General features: G+C 43.4%; 2 protein-coding genes across 12 annotated transcripts; one reads left to right on the forward strand and one right to left on the reverse strand.

Annotated features, from left to right (window-relative positions):
• Positions 1-4,351: 4,351 nt before the first annotated feature.
• LOC102293124 (galanin receptor 2a) lies at positions 4,352-10,780 on the forward strand. Its single transcript, XM_005913819.2, has 2 exons — positions 4,352-5,095; positions 8,012-10,780. The coding sequence occupies exons 1-2, from the start codon at positions 4,755-4,757 to the stop codon at positions 8,646-8,648; spliced, it is 978 nt and encodes a 325-aa protein (XP_005913881.1). The 5' UTR covers positions 4,352-4,754; the 3' UTR covers positions 8,649-10,780.
• Positions 10,781-11,890: 1,110 nt separating this feature from the next.
• exoc7 (exocyst complex component 7) lies at positions 11,891-24,992 on the reverse strand. 11 transcript variants are annotated; one of them, XM_042223115.1, is made up of 21 exons: positions 24,751-24,992; positions 24,520-24,585; positions 23,996-24,180; positions 23,813-23,918; positions 22,761-22,983; positions 22,349-22,516; positions 19,127-19,219; positions 18,044-18,112; positions 17,683-17,828; positions 17,298-17,450; positions 17,114-17,212; positions 16,970-17,032; positions 16,702-16,768; positions 15,629-15,667; positions 15,401-15,463; positions 15,192-15,312; positions 13,750-13,845; positions 13,601-13,664; positions 13,269-13,310; positions 13,061-13,194; positions 11,891-12,177 (listed from the first exon to the last, which is right to left on the reverse strand). In XM_042223115.1, the coding sequence occupies exons 1-21, from the start codon at positions 24,808-24,810 to the stop codon at positions 12,075-12,077; spliced, it is 2,160 nt and encodes a 719-aa protein (XP_042079049.1). In that variant the 5' UTR covers positions 24,811-24,992; the 3' UTR covers positions 11,891-12,074. The 11 variants fall into 11 exon arrangements, with proteins under 11 accessions (XP_042079049.1, XP_014191635.1, XP_005913872.1 ...); XM_014336149.2 differs by lacking the exon at positions 19,127-19,219 and adding an exon at positions 22,013-22,024 and having other exon boundaries at positions 24,751-24,990; XM_005913810.3 differs by lacking the exon at positions 18,044-18,112 and adding an exon at positions 22,013-22,024 and having other exon boundaries at positions 24,751-24,990.
• Positions 24,993-25,109: the final 117 nt, after the last annotated feature.

Below are 25,109 nucleotides of genomic sequence, written 5' to 3' on the forward strand. Positions count from 1 at the left end.
TCGACAGCTGCGAGTCGGCCCTTCACTTTAATCTTGTATAATTTCTTACGCTTCATCGGCTTTGACTAAACGCTCTCAGGAGAGCGTCATGCGAAGGCGAGGCCGTCATTTGTCAGTTGTAACTTTTATCACTACCCAGCAGGACTGACACATGGAAAACCCAAACGACTTAATGCATCACAGAAGCTTAAAGGGCCCCGGCTTCTGGGGGATGCTGAGATCGGAGTAAACACGAAGCACCATCTGTAACTCCTCTGGTGCAACATCCACTGATGAAATCAGCAAGCGTGTGTGTGCAACAGGCTGCAGCAGCAACCCGGTCACTGCAGTCACTCGAGCTGCTGCTGACATCTGCTGGTAAAGGAGCAAAGTCGGCAGGAGAAGTTAAATAACAGTTCTCAAGTGAGAAAAAGAACATCAGTAGCATCTCCTCATCTCAGTGATATCTCCTGTTTAAATGTAGCTTCATGAGTCACAAATTTCTTAACTTTAAATGTCCTGCACACATGCGTGAGTCAGGCAGTAAAGCTGTGTTGCAGTACGAAACTTTTTTATGAGCTTTCACTTCGTTTTCATTCCTATCAGATGTGCTCGTTTCTTTATGTTTATTCTTTGTAGCTACTAAAGCATGATTTAAAGTTTAAATTAATCTTGCTCATTTGTCCCTTTAACCGAGCTTTCCTCTTTGTTTAACCCTTAAAAACACTAGGTTGGGTGGGTGCTTACACACAGAGCTGTGAGCTTGAGGATGTGGCTCACAGGGATTCCTCGTACATACACTCGCCTCATCACAAACATTGGGCATACTTAATAGGAACCACCTCTGGAACAGTGTATGACAGGAAATGTTAAAAAATGGTTAAATAAATAGACTTGTTCTTATGTAGCACTTTTTTACTCTATCTGAGCACTCAAAGCGCTTCACACAACTCGTTCATTCACCAAATAACTTTTCTGGAGTTTTATTAGTGCTATCTAACTAACATACACATTCATACTCTGATGATGCATCGGAGAGCAACCTGGGGTTAGTATCTTGCCCAAGGACATTTGGCACGTAGACTGGAGCAGATTGGGATCGAACCACCAACCTTCCAGTTAGCAGGTGCACTGCTCGAAAAACTGATAATGTGGCCTTCAGATGCAGAGCGACCACATCAACCTCGTCCTCATCTTCTGCTTTTACATATTCAAGTTCGGTAGATACAAAGAGCAGCACGTATGCTTTGTTTGCATGTTGTCCCTGTGATTCACCCTGTGACAGGAACAAAAAGCTAGATGTTGGGCCAGGATATCTGCACAGAAGGGATCGCTCATCTCAAGAGCTCAACTTCCTGGTTACAAAAAGAGTGCTTAAAAAAGAAAAAAACAGAAATATAAAAAACAAATGAACTCGTTCCAGCACCAAATAGTAAATTTAACCAGGTAACATTTACCATGTTGACCTGGTTGTGGTTACACACGGGTAACATAAACCACTCTGTGTGCCATTTTTTGCCCGTTTGACCTGCTACAGTGGAAAAACCTGAACCCAAATACATATATGAGTGTTTAATTAAACCCTTGTATGTCACTTTCTGTGGAATAACTTGACAGCGTTTGTAGTCAAACAGACAAAACTGGTGGCCTAATCCTTTTTCCCTTTATTCACAGCTGCTTGCCAATTAATATATGACAGTAACAAGAAAAGCCCACAATCAAAACATCACATCATCAACCACCGGACGATCTGAAGCGAAACCCTCTGGGGCTTGTTTAGACTGGCACGACTTTGCTCGCACAGATAACGATGAGATCACGCTCAGGCTTTGTTGAACTTCCTCAAACTTCCAGGATGTTCGATGGTGGACTAACTCAGACTCCCAGAGGAGGAAACAAAAGGCCCGAGGCAGACGCTTCCTCCTGGATACTCCTGGATAAAAAAAGCAAGCGCTCTGTTAAATATAGTCAAGTGAGGCTGTTTGCACGTGTGCAGCTGCTGGATGAAGTTACCACGTCCTTTTCTGTAGGTGTGTGTGCTGGTGGGAAAATATGAGTATGAAAGGAGGTCACTCACTTAAACTCACTTTTACCTGAAGACCTCCCACTTCTCTGTTTGCTATTTTAGCCAAAGCACTAAGAGTTTGTCCTTCAGTCATGAACATCACAGGAAAAATACTCGGATTATTATATTTATACATTAAGGGTCTTAATTTATAGAAAAGTCCTAAAAACATTACTCAGCCCTCAAATCTATCTTCTAAAGATCTTTAAAAATCTGTAGACAGGCCAGATGAGATTTATATTTCTGTCTGCAGTGGTTTAAAATCTTCATGAAAAGCTTGAAGACTGATGTTCATTTTAATGATACCACTCTAGAGGCCCTGAGCAGACAGGAGGATAAATCTGACAACTTAAATGTTCAAACAGCGAGCACACAGACACTGAGGAATATCGTTTTTGGGAGTCTATTTTTTTAAAACTGAATGCAGCAGAGCTAACTCTCTGGAAAATGTTAAAGGCATCCTGTAGCCTTTCATCCCATATGGTAAAAGTCTGAGGTTATCACAAGGCAAACGTTTGTCCCAGTAGCACTTTTAATTGCGACATTATGGACTTATAAACAGATGCTGGGTTAACGAGAAGGAACCTTTTTTTTCTGTCTTTGCATATATTTGCTCTGTGTTAGTCACATTAATATCCACCTTAATGCACCACACCTGTGTGTTTCTTTATATTTTTGTGTAGTTGTAATCTCAGAGGGAATGGGGAACATTTCATTGCTCTATTTGTTTGTTCTTGAAGAAACAATAAATAAATAAATACATATTTTTTTAACTGACTGACTGGAATTGAAATCCATTATTACCGCTGACAGGGCTTTAATGTTTTTGAGGTGTTTGCATGTGAGTGAGTTTCATTCTGTCTGTAAACAGGATGGCTCGAAAAGTTTTGAATGGATTCTGATTAAACTGTGTAGAGTTCATCCACAGAGGTCTTCAAAGTCAACTTGATGATTTTATTGGTCAAAAAGTTTCATAACTTAGAAACTTTGAGTGTTACAAGTGTGCTGTGTACTGCCAACATAAAGAAAAGATTGATTGAGCTAAAGGTCAAAGTGATGATAATAAAGCTAAATAGAGCTACTTGTTAAAACTGTTCTTACTGCCTTGGTTCGTATTGGCAGCAAAGAAAATGTGACTATTTAGAAAAAAAACAAAATCTCCCTGTGAGGCCAACATATTTAGAAGTAACCATACAGACGCGATCAGTAACACACGAGTACACACAGCAAAATAAAATATACAAATATTCACGAGGCAAACAGGGGAATATAAAAACAACATTATAGGCTTCAGAGCAAAGTCTTGAGTTCTCTTCGGCCAACTCGGGCAATCCAGTAATGTTCAGACAGAACACAGCAGCCCCAAGACCTTAGATACACTTAATCGTGCAGACCAATCAAATCCTTATTTGATTTACAGATGAGTCAGGGAGGAGGTGGCTGCTAATATGAGCTTTAGGGAAGGAGCGCTTTTATTTTTCATATATAAAATCATGGCAGCACAGGGACAAGCTCTAAGAGGCAAGACCCCAGGCTGTGTACAGATAACCCTGAGACATCACAGCAGGCAGGGCATACATGGAACACCAAGAAGCTGTCATAGTAGAAACATCTGTGCTGAGTATGGCCTGGAAGTCCTGAGGTCAAAATGGGAGATGCCTCCTAGGGTGGTGGATAACGACCGAGCTAAGATCCTGTGGGACTTCCAGATACAGACAGACAAAGTGGTGATGGCTAACCGACCGGACATAGTGGTGGTAGACAAGCAGAGGAAGACGGCCGTAGTGATTGATGTAGTGATACCGAATGACAGCAACATCAGGAAAAAGGAACAGGAGAAGCTGGAGAAGTACGAGGGGCTCAGCTGGAGAGGATGTGGAGGGTGAAGGTAACAGTGGTCCCAGTGGTAATCAGAACACTACTCGCAGTGCCACCCAGGCTGGGTGAGTGGCTCCATCAGATCCCATGAACAACGTCTGAGATCTCTGTCCAGAAGAGCGCAGTCCTAGGAACATCTAAGATACTGCGCAGGACCCTCAAGCTCCCAGGCCTCTGATAGAGGACCTGATCTTGAAGGACAGACCGTCTGCAGGGGTGAGAGGGGAATTAGAAAAAAAAACTTATATATTTATATATTCCCCATTAACTTCACTGCCTTGACAGACAAGCACAAACAGAATACTGAGAAGGGAAATTCAAACAAAACTTCAAACAGAACAAACACGACTGATAGAAATACGTAAACTTCACTGCAGTGTTTCAGAATTCCCACAGGGGGGCGTGCTGGTCGAATGGTAACAACGCGGAGGTTTTACAGGATCAACAGGTGACCGATCATGTACAATATTCCAGCAGAAGCAGTGAAAGTATCTCCGGCTGTTCACTCAGGTGTCAGGAAACCAAATCAGACTTTTGCTCACTGGCTGAATGCGTTTCTTTGTAAAACTCACTGAATTCTCGTGGCTTCTGTTTCTGTGTCGACCCTGCCACACCTGGACAGGTCCCACCTTTCTTCCTCGGTGGTGTGAAAGTGGCGTATGTGTCACTCGGGGTTTGGTAAATGTTTGGGATGCTGAGAGCCCCTCACCCTGGAGCGGGGTTCTGTGTTGCGTCTGTTTCCTGCTGGAGATGTTTGCGCGCAGAGCAGGCGCGCGATCCTCCACGAGTCTCGCCTTTAACGTTGCTGGACGCACGCGTGACAGTGTGAAAGATGAATGACTCTGTGTCCAATTTCTCCACTTGGAAAGCGGAGTCTGCGCTCGTTTGCGTGGGATTCGCCGTCATCTTCCTGCTCGGCACGGTGGGGAACTCTCTGGTGCTCGCGGTCTTGTTTCGCAGCGGGCAGATGAACACCAAAACCACCAACCTGTTCATCCTCAACCTGGCCATCGCGGATCTGTGCTTCATCGTGTTCTGCGTGCCCTTCCAGGCCACTATCTACACTCTGGATGAGTGGGTGTTCGGACCTGCAGTCTGCAAAGTGGTGCACTTCATCATCTTCCTCACCATGTACGCGAGCATCTTCACCCTGACAGCCGTGTCCCTGGACAGGTGCGCGATCTCTGCAGTTTATGAGAGTTGCTCTGGCCTGTTAGCCGCTTCTGTAGCGTGTCTACTTTCAGATTACTGAAACAAAACCTAAAACACCTAAAGAACTTAACTATTATTCTTTATGTCTTTTTTATATAAAACCTCAGACAGCTTCAACCCGTCGGGCTAGGTTTCCTTTGAGCATGAGGGTGACGCATTAAGTCACAATGTCCCGATTTCTAGTGGATTTCGTGCATTTTCTTTATCAATTTATGATGAAAAATGTCTTTTATATAAATGGAAATAGACAAATTAGGCAACAGGTGATACTTCAGCAATTAATGGAATCTAATCGAGAGCAGCTCAGAGGATTCAGTTCTACTTTTAGATCGTTATTCTCTAAACATTCTCACACAGACATGATTTGTTCTTCCATCTTTGTTGTGTTTGCGTTATTACAGGTTTCAGCCCTGGAGTGTAATGGTTACACAGTTCTGTCTGATATCAGATCAGTTTTAAAAGACGGAACTGATCTGATATCAGATTGAGATGGAGATGAAAAACCATCTTAAATCCTCAAGTCAACAAAAAATAGCACGTCTGCGCATGTTTTAAACTTAATGATATTAAGACGGTGTTGAGGAAAACTTTCAATAATTGTTTCAAAAACTGTGGGTCACAATATTTTTAATTCTCATGCAGGAAAAAATCAAGGAGGTTCTCATTTCTTCTGAAATTCTCAGAAATCTGGTCAGAATAGAGCCTAGATGTTCCCAAGGTTACTGTAATTAACTGAAACTGAAGTAAAAAATAAAAATAAAAACTCGACTCTTAAAAAATGTAAACCAACTGAAAAGATTTGACTCTGGATGTCAGCAAGACTGTGAGTCAACATCTTTACAAAGTTCTGTTTTTATTGTAAGGCTTGTACTGGTTTCCTCTGATCTGTGCCATCCCTACAATAATAATCAAAAAAGACCAAAACAAACATGAAACTCATAAGAACTCAACTAAAATTACGCATTTTCAACCAATAGAAATTAAACTGAAACAAACAAATCTGCTCTGGAAACTAAATGAAAAAAAAGTCAAAATGAACTAATAATAATAAATAAAAAAAGAAAAATACAAAACTCTGTGTCCCAAAAAGGAGCCTGCCATGTTTCTAGTGTAGAGTACTTAAGTTTTATGAATTTAATAAACTACACAGTGGAAAAGAACTCTGCTAGACAAATTTTATAACAAATCATAACAAGGCAAAGATGTGTTTATGTCACACCCCTTACAGCAAGTTTTATTAACATTTGTATTACAAATCCGAACATGAGCAGCGACCCGGACTCTTTAATCACTGCAGGAGCCTCAGACTGGACTGGAAACACCAGTGCTGTCAAAAAAACTATCTTAAAAATCATAAAACAGAAAAAGACAAGTCAGAGGCCACAGGTGTACAAGACGAACCCCGTCAAACCCGCAGGCAGTCATGCTCAGCTTGCATCCTGGTATTTATCCCAACACACCCAGGTCTGGGCCTCAGGGACAGATGCAGTGTGATTGGAGTCATCCTGTTTTTAATGATTTCTCCGAGATACAGCGAGACGGATGGCACAGAAGAGAATGTTAATGGGAACATTTGTTTGTTTAAAGTCTCCAACTGAATGGTCGAGATTACAGAGAGCAGACATCTCAGGGTACAAGTGGACAGAGGTGAGGCCGACCCTGGGCCAGACTCAGACACAAACATACGAAGCACTGATCTGATACATATGTTACAGTCACAGCTACAGAAGCACGCGAATCTGTAATCTCAGACTCTGAACTACCAACTCAGCTCACAGTAGAGTTGCTTTACGTTTTCTACTTTTATTCTAATGCTTCTTTTCTTCAAATTAGCGGCACTTTTTCTTCATCACTTTGAAATATCTCTTATTTCAAAAATCCAATTCCTGCAAACAGCACTGTGCACGTTTATAGGCACTAAAATTAAAAGAAAAAAAACATTTTTTGTCTCAGAAACATCCATAACCTTTGCACGGCGCTCTGTACATCCGCCTACAAAGCACGAAAAGTTTACTTACACTCGTCTTATCATATTAATTTGAGTCTGCACAACATCTGAGGATTACAAATGAAGGGAAATAAAAACTCTGAGCCAAGAAATTGAGTTAGAGTGTGCAGGGAACCAGGGGAGAGCTGATAATGATGACATTTGTCTTCATAAATTTCAGGTAGCACAAACATACAAGCAGCAAGATTTGGTTCATTTCTGTGTTCTGCACTTTGTATGAAGGTAACTGATGGATTAAAAAGTCTTTGTGTCATTATTTTTACAGGCAGCACAGTGTTCCACATGTGGCAGATATGACAAAAATTACATCTTCTAGCTTTAACTATCTGGCAAGATCCAAAAATCAGTGTGCTCAGTGGTCGTATTTAGAGTTTCTCTTTTAATAAAGATGTTTCTTAGTGAGTGATGATTATGTAGCTTTGCTAAGTGTTTGAACTGTAGGCCAACCTGGTTAACGTTTGAGGCAACATGTGGTTAACATCTGGCGTAGTTTAGACTCACATGGCTTGTTTCTGCGAGTATCAAAGTCCCTAAAAACACAATTCAATTCAAACTTTAAAGACCTTTGAACAGCCTCGAGAACTGTTCTTTAAGAGCACTTTAAAAAAGACAAGTCTGGATCCTTGGAAGCAAAATATATTTTTAGAAAACAGTTAAAATTGTACAAAGGCTTTGGCTGTTTTTATGATGTTAATGGTAGATTTTTAATGCCGTTATCAGATATGGCTCTATGATTATCATTGTATAATACAGTCAGAGCTGATCATATATTTATTTATGTTGGTTAGCTTTACTGTTTCTGCTCCATCTTTATTTTTTGAGATTTCATACTGTATTTGTAGATCACGTGTGTTCCTCTGCTCCTACAGGTATTTAGCCATTTGCTACCCGCTCCGCTCCCGAGAGATGAGGACGCCAAAGAACGCACTCACCTCCATCGGCCTCCTCTGGGCCCTGGCCTTGGTTTTCTCTGGACCGTATCTCAGCTACTTCTCACAGATGGACCTCGCTGGCACTGTTGTGTGCATTCCTACATGGGAGTCCAAACCTCGCATCATAATGGATATGTGCACGTTTGTCTTCGGCTACCTCGTTCCCGTGCTGGTGCTCGGCCTCACCTACGCCCGCACCATCCGATACCTGTGGACCAGCGTGGGCCCCTTGAAGGACATGTCCGAGTCGAGGCGGGCCAAGTGGAAAGTCTCCAAGATGATCATCATAGTCGCTGCTCTCTTCTGTCTTTGCTGGCTTCCCCATCACCTGGTAATCCTCTGCATGTGGTTGGGCCGATTCCCGCTCAACTACACCACCTATGTCCTCCGCATCCTCTCACACTTTGTGGCCTACGCCAACTCCTGTCTCAACCCCATCGTCTACGCCCTCGTGTCAAAGCATTTCCGCAAAGGCTTCAGGAAGGTGTTCAGCTGCTCGCTGAAGAGGAGGGAGGTCAATAAGGTGCATGTTCAGGCAGTGAACATGGTCAGCAGCATCGATGTGTCCAATTAAAGGTAACAGCCTCAGAGGAAGAGCCAGCCATCTACCACATGCTCAGTTCTAAACTAACAACGCTGATCACAGAAGATCAAGGTCTTCACAACGGTCTCCCGACCTCCAGGACATTTTTAGCCATCAAAGGCTGGCAGATGACAACATTGTCTACAAATTCAGTCGAGGAGTCTGTTACACAAGACTGTTTCGCAATCTTTACTTACATGTAAATTAAAATGTACTAAGTCGGATCAGTTAATTAAAGTCAAAATCAGCACGAGAGAAGACGATCTTCACGAAACTGTCTTAAGCTTGAGATGTCTCAGCTAATTTAAAAATATATAACAGATACTAGCTTTGGATTAAATTGATCCAATAGATGTCTGGGCACCCTCAGTGATGCTTTCTAAGGCCAGCACTTGGTGTGATCGCCTGATTGGATCCTGGATTTGATGACGGGCATTCCTATGAGTGAATTGATGTAGTCTGTTCGATGTGATGCCAAACCTGACTGACACTGGTGTTCCCCACTGGGACTTTTTCTGTCCATGCATTGTCCCAGAAATCATCAGTGTACTTGAATGAGTTGTTGTACATAGAGAATATTCATGGTCCCCATTGGATGAATGGGACCTTCCCCCTATCCCAGCCGGCCGGCAGGTGAAACCTTAGATGTGACCTGTAGTTTCTGTCGCTCTGGGCGTGTGAGCTTGAGAACAAAACAGTTACTGTCTTTAGCTTTTATTTCATGCTGTTTATATGCAGTAGTGGAGAAATCTGTGTATGGAAGGTTGTCTACTGACACAGCCCGGCTCAAAAAGGAAAGACCAGACAAGGCAGGGACTTAGAAAATGATCATTTATTACCCAAACACGACTAAATCAAAAGAATGTGTTCATGAGGAGTGTAAAGCACACACAAAGTATGTAGAAAGTAAGGAAAATCCCAGGAATTGTGCTGTAGATTAGACAGTCCGAGTCAGAGTCGGGACAGAGAGCCTTGGAGAAAGGAGGGAGCTTTGCTTCGCTGGGCTCAGGGAGCTAATTATCCCCCATTAGCTCCTGCAGAACAAAGCACGGCACAAAAACCAAAATGGAACATTTACAGTTGAAATGGGGCCGTTACGCACATTTGGGATGCGTACCTGAATTCAACATTTTGGTTTTCATATTCAAACATTTATTAGTAGTTGAAAAATAAAGGTGTAAAAACAGTTGGAAAAGGCTCAGCCTCCACGCCATCCGCCCGAAAGTTGATCGAGACACTGACATTTACATATTTAAACTTGAGTCTGACTACGACACTAAATATTTTATTAGCTCCGTTAACTTCTGTTTTATGTTGTGCTTCAGTGTAGCTGCTACATTATTACATGCCAGCTGTGCCTCGTAATGCATGTTGGTGCAGGCGGGAGATCTGTGAGCGTTAAAATCATCACAAATCAGCAGAGTTTCAAACAGTTTTCAGTGCATTTGTTTTGGTTTTAGTTGTAACAGAGTTTCAGTCGCTGCATTAAAATAACAAAAAGTGTGTTTAATGCACCCGGTCCTGCTCTGCGTGTTTCTGTAACTGCTATTCAGCTACATACATATGTTGATTCTTACTGTATGTCATAAAGGGCAAAATATCATGAATCTACTCCTCACGCGTGGAGTGTTTCTCTCTCAGGACCGTAACAGAAGGCTTCATTTCAGCTGTGTCTAAATGACCTGATGCTTTTATTAATATGTAACTCGGGTGTTTTGTGTGCACATGTACTCAGCATGAGGACGCTGCGCAGGAGGTCACGCAACAAGGCCCAGAGCTGTGCTGAAGACACACAAAGAACATTTTAAAGCGTGAGGCCATGTTAGCATTTCTTATTTAGTGACTTGACTTTAAAAAGCACTTTTTAAAAGTGTGTCAGCCAATTACAACAAAAAAACAGAGGGATGCATAAAAACCAAGACAAAGATAAAACGCTGCTTATTAAATGCTTTTTTGTGGTAATAAACAATAAATAACATTTTTAGATACAGGCAAGCTGTGAATCATGAAGATGTGAAATACAATAAATCGTCATTTTCATGTCACAGCTGACTCACTGAGTCAGACATCTTGTTGAAATCACACTTTTCTTTAATCTCAGGCTGCTCATCAGATCATTATGAACAGATCGCTCATTAAAATGGCAAAAAATATTTCTGTCAGATGGTTAAAGGTCTGGTGTAAGAGCTTCTTGTTTTAATATATGTATGTAGGCTGTCAGTACGTATACTTTTACTGGTCAGCTGCTGTTTGTTGATTGTATTTAGCTGGCAGTGTACCAACAGAGAGCTGATCTGTTACTGTGAAGTGAGGCGTTCCTGGTGTTTTATATGCAGAAGTGTTGCTGTGACGTAGAGATCATGGTCAGAGCTGTTAAAATAACACCACTGAGCTGCATCTGAACATGTTGTTTTTGGTGTCTGTGAAAAGAGACACCTGTAAATAACTTTGTTGGTTTAAAGCATTTATTTCTGTCCATTCTGCTACTGTCGTTCAATAAAGCTCCGTGAAATCATTTTGAGAAAGGAAGAAGCTTCCTCTCGTCTTCACTTAAAATATAAAAACCACCTCGTGGTCGTCCTCGACTGAGAAAGTAAAGAATTTAAGAGTGTGTGGGCAGATGCGTTTGCTGATCTGAAGCTGGACTCGAGTCAAAATGACATCAGCTGCGCTCATTTTAAAATGTGCTATAAAAATAGACTTGATTCGATTTGTGACATGGGACAGGAAAACAGCACAAGTCAAGGTCAAGGATAAACTTTTTATCACCAAGGAAACCAGACCTGAAGATGCTGAGGTCTGGTTGCTGTGGCGATGAGACCTGTCCTCTTTACCCTGAAGAGGAATGATGGTAACACACACACAGACACACACACAGCTTGATTGTTAGTTTTAAAGACTCCAGGATAAGAAAAGAATCTGAGCTGTTATAACGTTGGCTGATGCTCGTTCTGAAGGTGCCGTCAGGCTGATAAATGTTCGTCTACGCTCAGCACGTGAGAGCACAGCTGTTAGCTGCCCGCTGGAGGAAGAACCGAAAACAAGGAACTAAAAGATGCTAACATGTTCCAAGAAGCTCTTTAGTCTTTAGTTCATTCTGTGTCTGAAATCAGCTGTTTCACCTCCTCAGCCATTAACCCAGCTTTCTTCTGATTGGCTGTCTGTCACAAACAGAAGGTGGGTGAGGTTTCTATAAGTGTGAATGTCTGTATCACAACAAACCAGCACGCAGGTTCGGTCAGAGTTCCCTTTTTATTTGTCTGAAATGTTGAGCTGGAGTGGCTAAATTACATAAATACGTAAGTTCACGTCTTTGTACAAAACATTGTTTAGACACTACAAGGCTGAGAGCAGCGCGGGCGGGGGGGTTCAGGCGTAGCAGCCCGTGTTTCTTTGGGGTGGGGAAGAGGAGACTCCTCAGGCGGATGTGTCAAACAGCTTTTCGATCATCTCCTCCACCTCCTCCGGTCGATACTTGTGATACTTCTCGGGGTTCTTGGTGAAGGAAATGTTGGCACATCTGGAAGAAACGTGAACAATGAAATATGAGTGTGAAAGAAATCCGAGCAGATCATTTCAGCCTTATGGATTAATTATTAGGTCACATTTTCCTAATTCAAGACAAGCGCTACATTTAAGTCACTCCGTTAAAATAAATCGGTGCCTAACAGCAGACCTCTCAGAATCAGCTGATTGTTTCTGACAGTAATCGGGTCTTAATCAGATTCTCGTGCTACAGTGTTGTTTAGCTGTTTGTTGTTAGGTGGTTGCCAGGCAACATAATGATGTCATAACATCATTATGTTTCGCAATGAAATTTTTGTGGTTATAAATTAAAAGAGAAGATGGTTTTATGAGGTGTCACGTGCATGCTGGTAACATGTGAGGTGGCATCTCGAACCTTCAGGGAACTTTCAGGATCCTTTGATGCACCAGTTTTGGCAGCTTCACCCCCCGATCATGCAGGAGGTTTGCAAAAAGAGATTTTTCAGCATGCTTGAGGAAAATCACGGAGGGTGTCGGGATCAACAGAACATCTGAGCATGAGCAGCAGATGAGGGCACTAAATTTCTAAAGTTTAGTAATGTGACTAAAAAGGGGCACGCCATCTTAAGCTATGCAAAAAAGAGCAACGGGCTAAGAGAGCATTCACTGATCCCGAGATGCTCTGTGATTATTTTCTCCATTTCACAGAAGGAATCACAGCTTAAAGGTGAGATTAGTATTGAAAAAAAACAAAAAGAGCCTCCATATTCTTGTTGACCACCCATTAGCTAAAAACCTGTCCCACACAGAAATCTGAATAATGTTCTTATCAACATCTGCCTCCAGAATATTTGACGAAACGATGTTTTAGGTCAAATCCTCGACTCCAGACTTGTTTGTGTGAGAGCGTCTCTGACCTCTGCAGGAAGGCTCTGTAGGCATCAGACACCACCTTCTTCTGATTGTGCCGGATGAGGTCTCTCTGCTCTTTGTCCGGGATGGCCCAACCCTTCTGGATCTTACACAGCTCCTCCAAACCATCATTGAAGCCCTGACAAAGAGAGACTGACGTCAGTTTCTTACTCAGTAACAGCTGCGTTTTACTTCATTTGATTACAGCCTCACCTTGAATTTGTCTTTAACCACTTGTCGCTCTTTATCTTTCAGCTGGAGGAAGACAAAACACACACGTGTATAAGCCAGAAGCTCCAGTTGCACAAAACAGACGAGAGGCAGCACCAAGGCTTAGTATAACTATAAGATAAATAAGCCTATTATTGACCGGTGAATCATGCAAAGCTACTCTCATAAAGTCCAAGAATAAAAATAAGGATGAGCAGAACGGGTCTCCATAACAACCATTAGATACTGGATATATTTGATCAAACGCACTGAGCGCTGCGTTCGTTACTAACATCTCTGCTAAGTGTTACACCTCCCACAGGAGAAATGCTGACCTTGGTGCCGGGCTGTATGACGGGCATGTTCCTTTCTGTCAGGTGCTCGGTGACTTTCAGCCAGCTGAGGCGGAAACAAAAAGCACGGGCGTGAAGACAAAGACACAAATCGTGTTCGAGTTTGACGCGCGAAGCTTTTATTTGCTCACCTGCGCTGGTATGTTTCGATCTGCTGAGTCATGAGCTCTTTGTAGGACGTCTCCGCTCGCTTCTGAGTCACCGTCACCAGCTGGATCAGCTCAGACCTGAGGACGCAGGAAAGCATTTATCCCAAACTAACTTGCTGTCAGTGATCACTTCATTTATTAGGACATTACACCCCAAAAAAATAAAAGCAAAGAAGAAAGTGTGTGTGTTACTCCACTGCACACCCACGCACAGGTCAACAGTCTGACCTCGGACTAACTTCCGAAATCAGACCTCATCAAATATAATTAAGCCCCCCTCACAGCTGATCTCACTGAGCAGCTCATCTTAGACCGCCCCGTGTTCACGTGTATGTTCCACTCCCTTCGTTGTCGTCCCTTCGGGGCGATCGTGGCTCAAGAGTTGGGAGTTCGCCTTGTAACCGGAAGGTTGCCGGTTCGAGCCCCGGCTTGGACAGTCTCGGTCGTTGTGTCCTTGGGCAAGATACTTCACCCGTTGCCTACTGGTGGTGGTCAGAGGGCCCGGTGGCGCCAGTGTCCGGTAGCCTCGCCTCTGTCAGTGCGCCCCAGGGTGGCTGTGGCTACCATCACCAGTGTGTAAATGTGTGTGTGAATGGGTGGATGACTGGATGTGTAAAGCGCTTTGGGGTCCTTAGGGACTAGTAAAGCGCTATATAAATACAGGCCATTTGCCATTTACCATTATGACCACAAACCGTTTCGTGACAGTCGGCGCCTTGGCAACCAAAAAACTGAGCTTTAAGAAAAGTAGGAACAATTGAATTTGACCTCAAACCCTGATCTTTTCTAACTGGAGAAAATTATTAATCTTAACTAATTTACTAGTAGCTTGTTTCCTCCATAGTCTGCAGTTGTTTTTATGCTTGAACGATTCACAGGTCAGACAAAGCGAGTGAAAAAGCAGAAAAACTGAAAGCCTTTCTGAAGTCCTTCTCTTTGGGAACAACACGTTTTATATAATTTGATTTATTTATTTAAATGAGGGTTGCTCAAGACTTTAGTTTCTGTTGAATATTTTCAGGAGGTGATGACGTGGCTGACGTGTAGGTTTCTCAGCAGGAGCTACTAAGATGACTGACAGACGGATTTTGGCACAGCCTGCAGGTGTAAATGGTAAACGGACAGGTACTGTTAAAGTACTTTGGATTCAGGATGCATCAGCTTCTGTACAAGAGAAGGCAGGGATCGGTCCACCCAGCTTCTGACTGGTTGATGACCCACGGCCACCCCAAGTCCGGGCAGCTGACCAACGCACGCATGCTCTCCTGGTCATGAGCGTTATATGATGCACGTAAAACCAGACTCAGACGTTATTACTAGCTTTAGTGATCCTGCAACCAAAGTCAGGCCACTTTGAGACTGAAGCTGGTGTTTGCTCTCTGCACAGACTGGGCGGTTATTTTGACACAGGAAACGATGCTTACTTTTCCAGCGACTTGAGGATGTAGTTGTAGTTGTTGTGCAGGAAGATGGCACTCAGAGCCGAATCCTCGTACACTTTGGATTTACTGAGCAGGTTTAGCTGCAAGTTCCCCAAAACCTTACCTGCAAGAACAAAAGAACACAAAATGATGACTTACAGACTAAAACGAGGACTTCTAACACAGAGGCAGTGCACAGCATCTCTGCTTACATATGTAACTACTGAGGAGCCTTTTGTTGAAGTCGGAGGTGTAGCTGGTGGCCGAACTCGTCTCTGTAAGAAATACAGAAGATTTTAGCAGCAGAAGCTACAGATGCACTTTTGAAAGAGTGCATGCATGTGACCGCTAATTTCTTATCTTAAACCCCCCCAAAACAAACTGAAAACATTCAAAGCTGACCTCATGAGGGGCCTACACAGTCTCTCTTTGATGCTTACCTCGGGGGTCTAAAGGTATATTGTAAGTGTCCCCCAGTACTAAAAGGGCCGAGGCAAGGCAGAGGACAAGAGAAAGAGAAAGAGGCACAAGTGCAAAAAGGTTAGAAGAGAATAGTTAGTGCAGAGTAAGCAAACAGTCATCAGCCAGGCAGCGAGGGGTCGAGGGCTCGAAAAGAGCCGGATGCGGAAAAGGAGGCGAAGCGAAGCTGCGATAATCAAAGCACAGGAGGGAGCCACAAACACTCGCCTATAAAACATGAACACATGCTGGATGTGTAGAGGCTCCATGTGAAAGGAGAGAGATGCAATTAGAAGGGGAAGGAAAAAGGTAGAGGGCTGAAGGTGAAAACAGCCTCAGATAAAGGAGCAGTGAAGGGACAACCTGGGAGCCCGACAGTGTGGAAATTGAGTTGCTTTTATATATCTGAAGTCTGGTCGCCTCATAAATGAGAGTCAGTTTAAAATGAACCTGCGGATGTGGATTCAAAAGCAACACTTTGCAGTCTGGAGAATCTGGACAACCAGACTGTTGAAAAAAGCTGTAAATAAAAGACGGCTGCAGCCACTGTAATGTCAGCCACTGGTGTGAAAAGCCCTGCTTCTGAAGCATTGAGCTGAGTATATTCACCATTACAAGTTTAGTTTTCTGAAACCAAACGTCAGAGTGTGAAATGATGTGCTTCGGTATCAGCATGCCAGCCATAACTCCTCAAACTCTTATCCCCTTGGAGAGCTTTTCCGAACTGAGGATTTCTGTCACATTTCAGACGCTTAACGAACCAAATCACTGGGTTGCATCCAAGGTTATTGATGGTGGTCCCTGAATACGCAGAAACTATTTTAATGGTTGTCAAACTACATCTTAATAGATTAATACTGAAGATACTCATCATTAAGGGCACCGGGGAGGTCATCAAATCTCGTTTTTATGGGTGAAAGAGTTAAAGTAATCACATTTGTGGTTTTATATGAGAGATAAAAGAAAAAAAAGCGTGTAACACCATCACAGCCTGGCGAGGCAGCAGGACAGCTATGCTAACGAGAGGCTAACGCCTGCGATGTAGTGGCTGCACCTTGTGAGGCCAGCATGGCTCCAGCTGTCTCGTGGAAGTCCAGCAGCTGCTGCAGGAACAGGATGGCCTGCAGAGGAGAGGACAGAGGAGGTGAGCTCGGCTCGGATTAATCATTAGATGGAGACGCTCCGCTCTTAGCTATCAGCCGTCCCCACGGAGACGGACGAACAGCAGAGTCCTCGCAGGAAGGTGTTGACTCTGAAGTGTAGAAAGAGCGAATAAATGAGTGGTGTTATTTAACCCGGGAGGTAACGGAGCATCAGCTTACATTGCTGGTCAGTTCATGGACCGTCCCGTCCTTGGGCATGTTGTACTCCTTATCAGGATCATTCTGCAGTCACAGGAGAAAGAAGTTATGAATTATGAGTTACTGAGCAGTGAGTGGTGACACACAGAAATGAGAGCTCCGTGCCTTGATGCTGTCTGCAAACTCCTCCAGAGCTTTGGCTCCGATCGTCTCCATGGAGGTGATGAGGGTGGGCAGCTTGTTCTTGGTGCTCGCCGCCGTGCCCTGCAGACAGCACAACGCATCATTACAGTAATTCATTTCTGTCATACGCAGACGTTTTGGGAGTTTTTTGGGGTGCAGCTCGGACCTGCAGCGTGGTATCAAACTCAGACTTGTTCATCTTCAGGTGTCTGAGGATGGGGAAGATGGTGAGGACAGCTGAGTAGTCGTGTCGCATTATGGCCCGGCGAGCTGCAGCCACAATGTTTTCTCCCTCCAGCATCAGGTTGTCCAGCGCCTCCTGTGGAGGAGCATGAACTGTTATCATATATTATAAGTATATATCTGACCAAAAAACCAAATATTCAATATACAACACAGAAAAGAGATTTCCAGGATCCTGAAGCTGTTATTAAACCAATTTATTAAAAGTCTTTGAACCTGTGTAAGCTCATGTCAGGCTCAGACCCAACATTAAATCCTAATCAAACCTTCAAATGCTCTAAAAAATGTCACAAACAAAACTCCTGGACCTGAATGAGGGAGTCGAAGGTCTTCTTCTGGTGGTGCTCGGGGATGATCTCCGCCAGAAGCAGATACTCGCTCTGAGCCAGCTTGACGAAGGCACTGATGCAGTGGATGTAAGAGTCGATCTCGATATCCAGGACATCATCCTTTCCTGGGTGGAAAAGCTCAGTCAGCCAGCAAATCAAACCATCCAACATCAGACGTGGAGTCTGAAGCTGAAAGTAAACCTATGTGTTCTGACTGCAACTGGATTTAAAGAAAATACAAAGTGCTAAAGCTGCAGTGGGCGTGCTTTTATCTACAGGAAAGCCCGCCTCTTTAGATCATCTGTGTTCCTTCTTTTTCCCACATGGTGCCCTCACTCACCTGTGGCGGCCCCGTGCTTCTCGGTCAAGGCGTCAGAGAGGTGTTTGACCCGCAGGTCGTGATCGTAACCTGGTGGGTGGGGCGGGACAGCAAGGAGACAGGCCAAGTCAAACCACCGGGGGTCGTGACTAGGCCAGAGGGTGAGAGTGTGGGGGGACACAAACCTGTACCTGGAGCAGCTGTACCGACCACCAGCAAGCACCAGCCGGGGAGGGGGCGGGGGAAAGAAGCAGGGGACGCCCACAAGTTTGGGGGGAGGGGGCAAAAGACCCAGAGGGGTTTGTTTTCTGCATCGACTGATGTCTGAATCAGTCAGTGTGTTAAAACTACGAGACAGAAATCAGCTTGCACAGAAATCACAACAGCTTTCGACTGATCGCAGTTTTTCAAAGTAAAACCATCCTGACACACTTCTACACGGGTGAGACGCTCCCACGCTTTAATTACTTAATAAGATTAATGTATAATCTTCTTATACGATCTATGGCAAATTATTATCAGCCTAGCAGATTTTATCTGGATATTATTAATGTATTTTCTAATTATAAAACTGTTTGTGCAGAAATAAACAAAAATTTCGTCATCAAATATTTTTAATGTGCAAACGCGGAAATCATTTGCAGTTTAAAAAACACACAGACATTAAAAAAAAAAAACCAGCTAGTTTGGAAATACTTTAAGGTAATCTTTGCACCACCTTGTGGTACAGAGTGGTATTACATGGGCACACAGTCTGTCTGTAGTTAAACATCAGTTGACATTTCTGCCATAATACATCCGTGTTTCAGGATTAAAATCATAGCGGTGATTCTTTGCATTCAGCTTCCAAACAACAGTTTGAAACCTTGAAGCCAAGTTTCACCTTTAACAGTGAAGAAGTTTATCAGGATGGATGCGCTTGTTCTTAATGTTGCATGTCGAAATTAATGAGCTGGAGTATCAGCTGTCTTTATTCCAGACCGATTAGAGATGATTTATGACTCATCAAACATGCGCAGCGACTAGCTGTTGTGACTGAGGGGACGTTCTGTGTGCCTGAAACAACAGTACACTGTCAGCATAGAGAAGACCGAGGTGCTTTACCTTCCAAAGGAGTGAGGTTAGAACCCCCCTTTTTCCCATCCAGCCCATGCTGTGAGTACTGTTTCAGAAGGTTCTGAGCCTTGCGAATGGTCCCTGGTCCCAGAAACACAGAGACAGAGTCCAGAGGAGGGTAGCGAGGTCCAGACAGCCCAGAAACAGAAACAGGAAGAAGAAGAAGGAGAAGGAAGAGAAGGGAGAGCTAGAAAGTGAGTGATGAAACACAGACACCACATCCCTCCACCACCGAGGCAGCCAGCAGAGGTTTGTACGTGGGGAAGGAGGGGGAGGCACAGCCTAACACCACGAGAGACAAACTACAGCACTACAGGACACGTGTGCTGAAACACACACTGCCGGGGTGATGTCAGAGAATAAACAGGTTAGATCAGTTATAAACAGCCATCACAATTAATACAATTAACAGTCATATCTATCATTATGATTATTATTACTATTACGAATAATAAACAGTCTGTCACATGGTTTAGAGATGCAAAAATCTGCAGATTATTCATATTTACAGCATTAAAACACAAACTGTTGGCCTGTTAGTGAGTTAGTAAGCAAGCAGCACAATTAAAGGTGCATTCAGCTTTTTTTTTTTTTACATAATTTTTTCTCTGCATGAAAGGTTATTAGTCACGTATTTGTCAAACTCACACAGTTGCAAAGGTTAGCGTGTTAGCAAACACTTTAGATGTGCAGCAATCGCAGAGCAACACTGTCGTCATGTTAGAGTCCAATAAGGCTGTTTGTAGTGGAAGTCGTACCAAAAACTGATTTGTTCTGCATGTGCAAAAAAACCGCTTCTTCCTTTCTTTACCTTTCACAGTTAAAGCCCTGAAAACGAAACTTCTGGACTCTTAGAGCAGGAGAGACATCTCCTGTTAAAGAGCAACTGAATAAAAACAGAAGCAAAAAGTCGAATCTGGGATTTAAAGAAAATCCTGCTTTTGGTTTGACTACTTGTGCAACAGAACAGTTTATTTTCCTGCTTTCTTATTAAATTATTACTTAGTTATGTATATTTTTTCACTGTTTCTCCAGTTATTGAAAATATTAAAGAAACGAAATAAAATAATCAATTTTTCTTGTCAAGTACGCACATGAGCATCGTCTTTGAAGCTGAATCCAAAAGCTGTCAAAGACATTGCATTAGTTACATAGCGTAACAGTCAAAACCTTAAGTCTTCATTAAATTACGAGAGTTTCAATAATCTTATAATCATCATTTAATCCTCACTTTCATTGTTCTTTTTTGTTACAAATCAAACACATCCTCTCAAATGCACCCAAGATGACTAAAACTGACACTTTTGTTCTTTGGTTTCTTAAAAAGTTCAGTTTCAGTAATATTTGTATCTTGTTAAGTCATCAAGATTAAAGTTATTGTCTAAAACAAACACCTTAATCACGCAGCCCTCATACAGACGCTAGAGAAAACTGTTAAACCAGAACAGTGACAGGAAGTGTGCGTATTTTTGCACATGCGTCAGATCAGTCAGAGGGTTCACCTGTTTCACCTTTGACCTCAGCTCTTTAACCAGGTGTGTGCAGGTAAAGCAGGCGATCAGTTAGTGACAAACTCCTTGAATCAACACTACGCACAGCTATATTATAAACCTGTCACACACACACGCACGCACTGCAGCCTTTAGTTTCATGGCAGCAGTGAGCGTAAGTAGAACAGATTAAAACTCCATCATCACACTAGAAACACAAAGACAGGTAAACTTTAGGAATGTCCAGTTAGTTATTATCATAAACGCTGTGAATCCATTTCTGCTGCTCTGAAAGTCCAAATCAAAGTGACACCAGGTTCCCTGGAGAGGCCTCAATGACACAACCGCCTAAAAGGGCTGAGCAAGTGGTGACTGCAGACTGCTGCTCTCTCCTCCCCCCTCCTGACTCTAGTCTCTTGTCACTGTTGGTGACATGAGACGGTACCTACAGCCCATTCAGGTTCATCCAGCTCCTCCAGGAGGTCTCAGGAGTTACCAGGAGACAGGCTGAGAGCTGGACAGGCCCGTAGGAGGGCATCAGTCCTGCGACAGGACTGGTATCTGACGTGACCGAGCCTGGAAACATCACAGCGTCTGCCACCTGTGCTCAGCATGAACCTGCTTTCATGTGAGAGGAGAACAGGGCACCAGTAACAGACCTGTCAGTTCTGCTGCTCTCTGGCTGTGATCACAAGCCCCGTTAAAGGACGTCAGGATCTCACACAGTCTGTTCTGAAAGTTTGTGCAGAAACATGTACACGAGGAGGCCGCTGAAGGTCACTTTGTAGCACTCTGCCAGCTCTTCCTCTTCCTCCCTAATTTATGCTTTAATTCTGCTTGGTCGCCTGAGGGTTAAAGTGAGTGAGTGCCTGTTATTAGTACAGCAGTTTCTGCATATGCATGCATGTACAGGTGTATGTGTTAACTCTTAGACTCTGATAATGAAGACTTTGTTTCTCCATCACACAACAATACATTTGTTTGTTTTAATCAACTAAATTTCAGGAAAATAGACTACAGCTAATCCTTACACATAATTTTATAGAGCCAGGCTCAATCATAAATAATAATTTTTATTCTATGCAATTAAAAATTATTAATTTCTAGTAAAATTGTAAAGAAATTTCATCAAGTTTTGTTTATCGGCGGTTTGGTGGCAACCTCCACCATACTCATCTCATCACCGAAACGCTCTGCCGTGAAACTAGAGGTTAAAATCTCCACTGGATCACCTACTACACCATTCAACAGGACAAATAAACCTCTGCTGTCTCAGCTGCTAACAAAACGACACAAACCATCACGCTGTCTCTGATTTGCCGTGAAATGTGGCATCTGACGTACACAAGCAAGCACGAGGCACACGCTAGAGCTTTGTGTTTACCTGGGATGTAGACTGTCATCACAACACAGGGATTATGAAAGAGGAGAGGATGAAGGATTAGTTAGACCAGGGTGTAATATCACAGAGAAACACAGTGTGTGGTAGAAGTGCGCTACAGCTCGGTGAACTGAGTGATTACAGAGAGACTGTGGAGGACAACCTGAGACAGAAACAGACTGTGAATGTAGTGAAGAGTGCATAATATTCGTCACTATGCAGGATCATGCGTGTTTGTTAGGTTGATCTATGGAAGATGGATTGGACAGCGAGTTGGGATTACAGACTGGAGTGGCGTGATTGTGGATTCGGTCTGAATGAGGCGCATCTGTTGCTGACCTGGTCTCTTCGGGGCCTTTTTAGTTGGCGTGTCCTTGCGCTTGGTTTGCACGGCAGGCGAGTAGAGGACACCGGAGGAGGCGCTGTTCTTGCGGAAATGCTCTTTGAGGCCTTTGATGGAGCGATCGAGCTGGTTGGAGCGGATCTGGAAGTAGACGTTCATGAAGTCTGCAGGAAGAGGAGAGCAAAATTAGACACAATCTTTCCAGTTTCTCTACACCGCCTGCACATTTCAAAGCCAATTTAATGATTTACATCACCCCAGCTCTGGTGGTAAGATGATTTATAGATTGTAAGGTAGAGGACCTCCAATATTAGACAGAAAAGCCCAACAATCAGATGATTTTTGCAATTGTGGTAAAGAACTTCCTTTAAACAGGAAGAGACCTCCAACAAACAAACACAGCTGTACCCTGATTACGTCCGTATTCCACCAGCCAGCCGGCGATGCAGATGATGTCCTGGAGCACGGCCTCGGGCAGGTGTTCCAGCATCACATCCTCCTGGACCTCCAGCTCCTCATCCACGCTGATGGCGTCCAGGATGAGGATGGGGGGAACAGGTTTGCTGTAGCGGGTCAGGAGGCTGCGGAATTCGCCCTCCAGCAGCTCCTTCCCCTTTTCAAAGCGTGCTTTCTGCAGAAGAAGATACGGTCATGGAATTAGTGACTCCAACTCGGAACGGCACGGAGACTGAAGCAGACGTCTGAAGTGAGGAAGAAGTGCGTGAAATTTACACATAAATGAATGTAGGAATAACAGCATGATTCATTCAGAGAGCTACGCGGTGTATAATGTTGTTCAGTCACTAAATACGTGGAACTAATGGCTCAGATAGCTTTTCCTCTTTCAGACACAAGTGGCTAAAAGGAATATTTTCACTGTAGTACTGTGAGAACCACGACACATTTGGATGCAAACAGGAAATGGTCGAGAATACTGTGCAGAAATCTGAACTCTCAGAAAAAGCTGCGATCGGATCATTTTATGTATTTTGCTAGAAAAAACACAAGGGCACAGAATCTGTCGGGACTGAAATGTTATGACAGCAGATCGACCTCGTTAGATCTCCAAAAACAGAAAGTCAATCACATCACAGGCACAAATGTGACAGTTATTTGGGGCTTTTAATTATTTCCAGGTTGGTCCATCTCTTTCCAAGAAGTCCATATAGCCTTAAATATATAAATACAGTCACTTTAAGCTTTTACTAAGCAGTGATGAAGGTCCAATAATGTCTTTTAAATTGACAAGGCCAAAGCCTATTAGTTTCTCGTGATTAACTACGACTGGTAGTTTCTCTTTGCCAGTATATAAAAAGATGTGTTTCACAGAAACCACCAACGTTCAAGCCTGGCATGAACCGGGGTCAGCTGGACACCACATCACTGTCCATGACATCCATGATGAGTGGATTGTAAACGTTTTTACCACAACTGTAATTTCAGAGAGGCAGATACTTTACCACTGTGTTGAGCTCAGGGCTGTCTGGGTTGTTGTCTTGAAAGTATTCGACAGCTTTCTGAATTCTTGCAATGCAAGCAAGATACTCGTCCAGTCTGCCCGTAGGTCTGAGACAGAAAATGAAAATTAGTATACATACAGTTTGTGTAACCACAAAACATTTGCATACGAAGGTCATCCCCACCCCTCTCTGATGATCCTGTCCGTGTCTTTGGCCACATGGTAGTAGCTGATGACGTGATCCATGCAAGACAGAGTTTTGTCCACGTTCTCCTGCAGCCGTTGCAGGTTTTCCGTCTGCTTGTGAACCGGGATGATGGAGTTCTCCAGCTGCATCAGGCGGCTCTCGAACGAAGACAGGATGGAGACCTTTTGGGAAAAAAATAGAGGTCAAAAACCAGTTGGGCTATAAAAGCAGCTTAAATATAGCACCTTAAATAATGAGTCACATAAGAGATTCAGCTGAAGTGGGGTGAAAGCTGAAAAATGACATCACAGGCTGCTTTCATCATCTCACTCACTCTTCATGTTCATAATAGAAATGATAGAAACTATAAGTAAATATTTCAATCCAAATACAAGAATAAGAGGCTTTATTTTTAATTATGGGTTAAAGTACTATCGAATGGAGATCAGCCCACCGCCTTTAATTATGAGAATTATGAGTGTCAGCCTGAGCTGTCCCTGGGTGTGTTTGGACCGTCCTACCATGTTTTTGGTCAGCTGATCGCTCTTTTCCAGGTTCTCCCGGATGAACGACAGCGTCTCCTGCTCCTGTAACAGCAGAAAGAAAACCAACCACTCACTCATTTCACTCTGAAGACATTAAAGACACTCTTTCGGTCAATAAGCATCATTTTAAACGCGGGTGTTGAGCTACACTGGTGGGTTGTAGCTCGAAGGGAAGCTTCCTTCCTCTCAAGCCACCAGCTGTCTGACCTGCTTCAGTTTCTCCTCGATCTCCCGCTTCCTGGCGGACGCATCCTCCGTAGGAATCATCCTGGAGGAAATTTAAAGCAAAGGAGTCTCTTCGGCGGCTAAAACGTGACTAAGTTACCGATTTAGATAATAAAAACAACAACAACGACACCCCTGAGCCGCTGTCATGGATAGCTAAAAGCGGTGAGGTTAAGCTAGTTTGGTTAGCCGTATCAGGGCAAGGGTTTCCGGTAAGGATTTCAAAATAAAATAGCCATCGGCACTAAACTGAAAAGTGAAAAAAATGCTCATCGATTTTTTTTCCTCCAATCAGTTTGTACTGAATCAAGACTACGTTAACTAACTGCAAATGAAAGTAA

The sequence above is a fragment of the Haplochromis burtoni genome, unplaced genomic scaffold (assembly GCF_018398535.1).
Source record: "Haplochromis burtoni strain Fernald_Lab_line unplaced genomic scaffold, NCSU_Asbu1 Contig_6, whole genome shotgun sequence".
Lineage (NCBI taxonomy): Eukaryota > Metazoa > Chordata > Actinopteri > Cichliformes > Cichlidae > Haplochromis > Haplochromis burtoni.

Bases quoted from the DNA above. Each gene is read 5' to 3' on its own strand.
- LOC102293124 (XM_005913819.2), top strand. From the start codon at position 4,755: ATGAATGACTCTGTGTCCAATTTCTCCACTTGGAAAGCGGAGTCTGCG. The intron at 5,096-8,011 runs GTGCGCGATCTC...CTGCTCCTACAG, and splicing joins ACAGCCGTGTCCCTGGACAG to GTATTTAGCCATTTGCTACC.
- exoc7 (XM_042223115.1), bottom strand. From the start codon at position 24,810: ATGATTCCTACGGAGGATGCGTCCGCCAGGAAGCGGGAGATCGAGGAG. The intron at 22,984-23,812 runs GTAAAGTATCTG...CTTCTTCTGCAG, and splicing joins GCCCTGAGCTCAACACAGTG to AAAGCACGCTTTGAAAAGGG. The intron at 17,033-17,113 runs GCACGGAGCTCT...CTGTGACTGCAG, and splicing joins AGTTTGCAGACAGCATCAAG to AATGATCCTGATAAGGAGTA.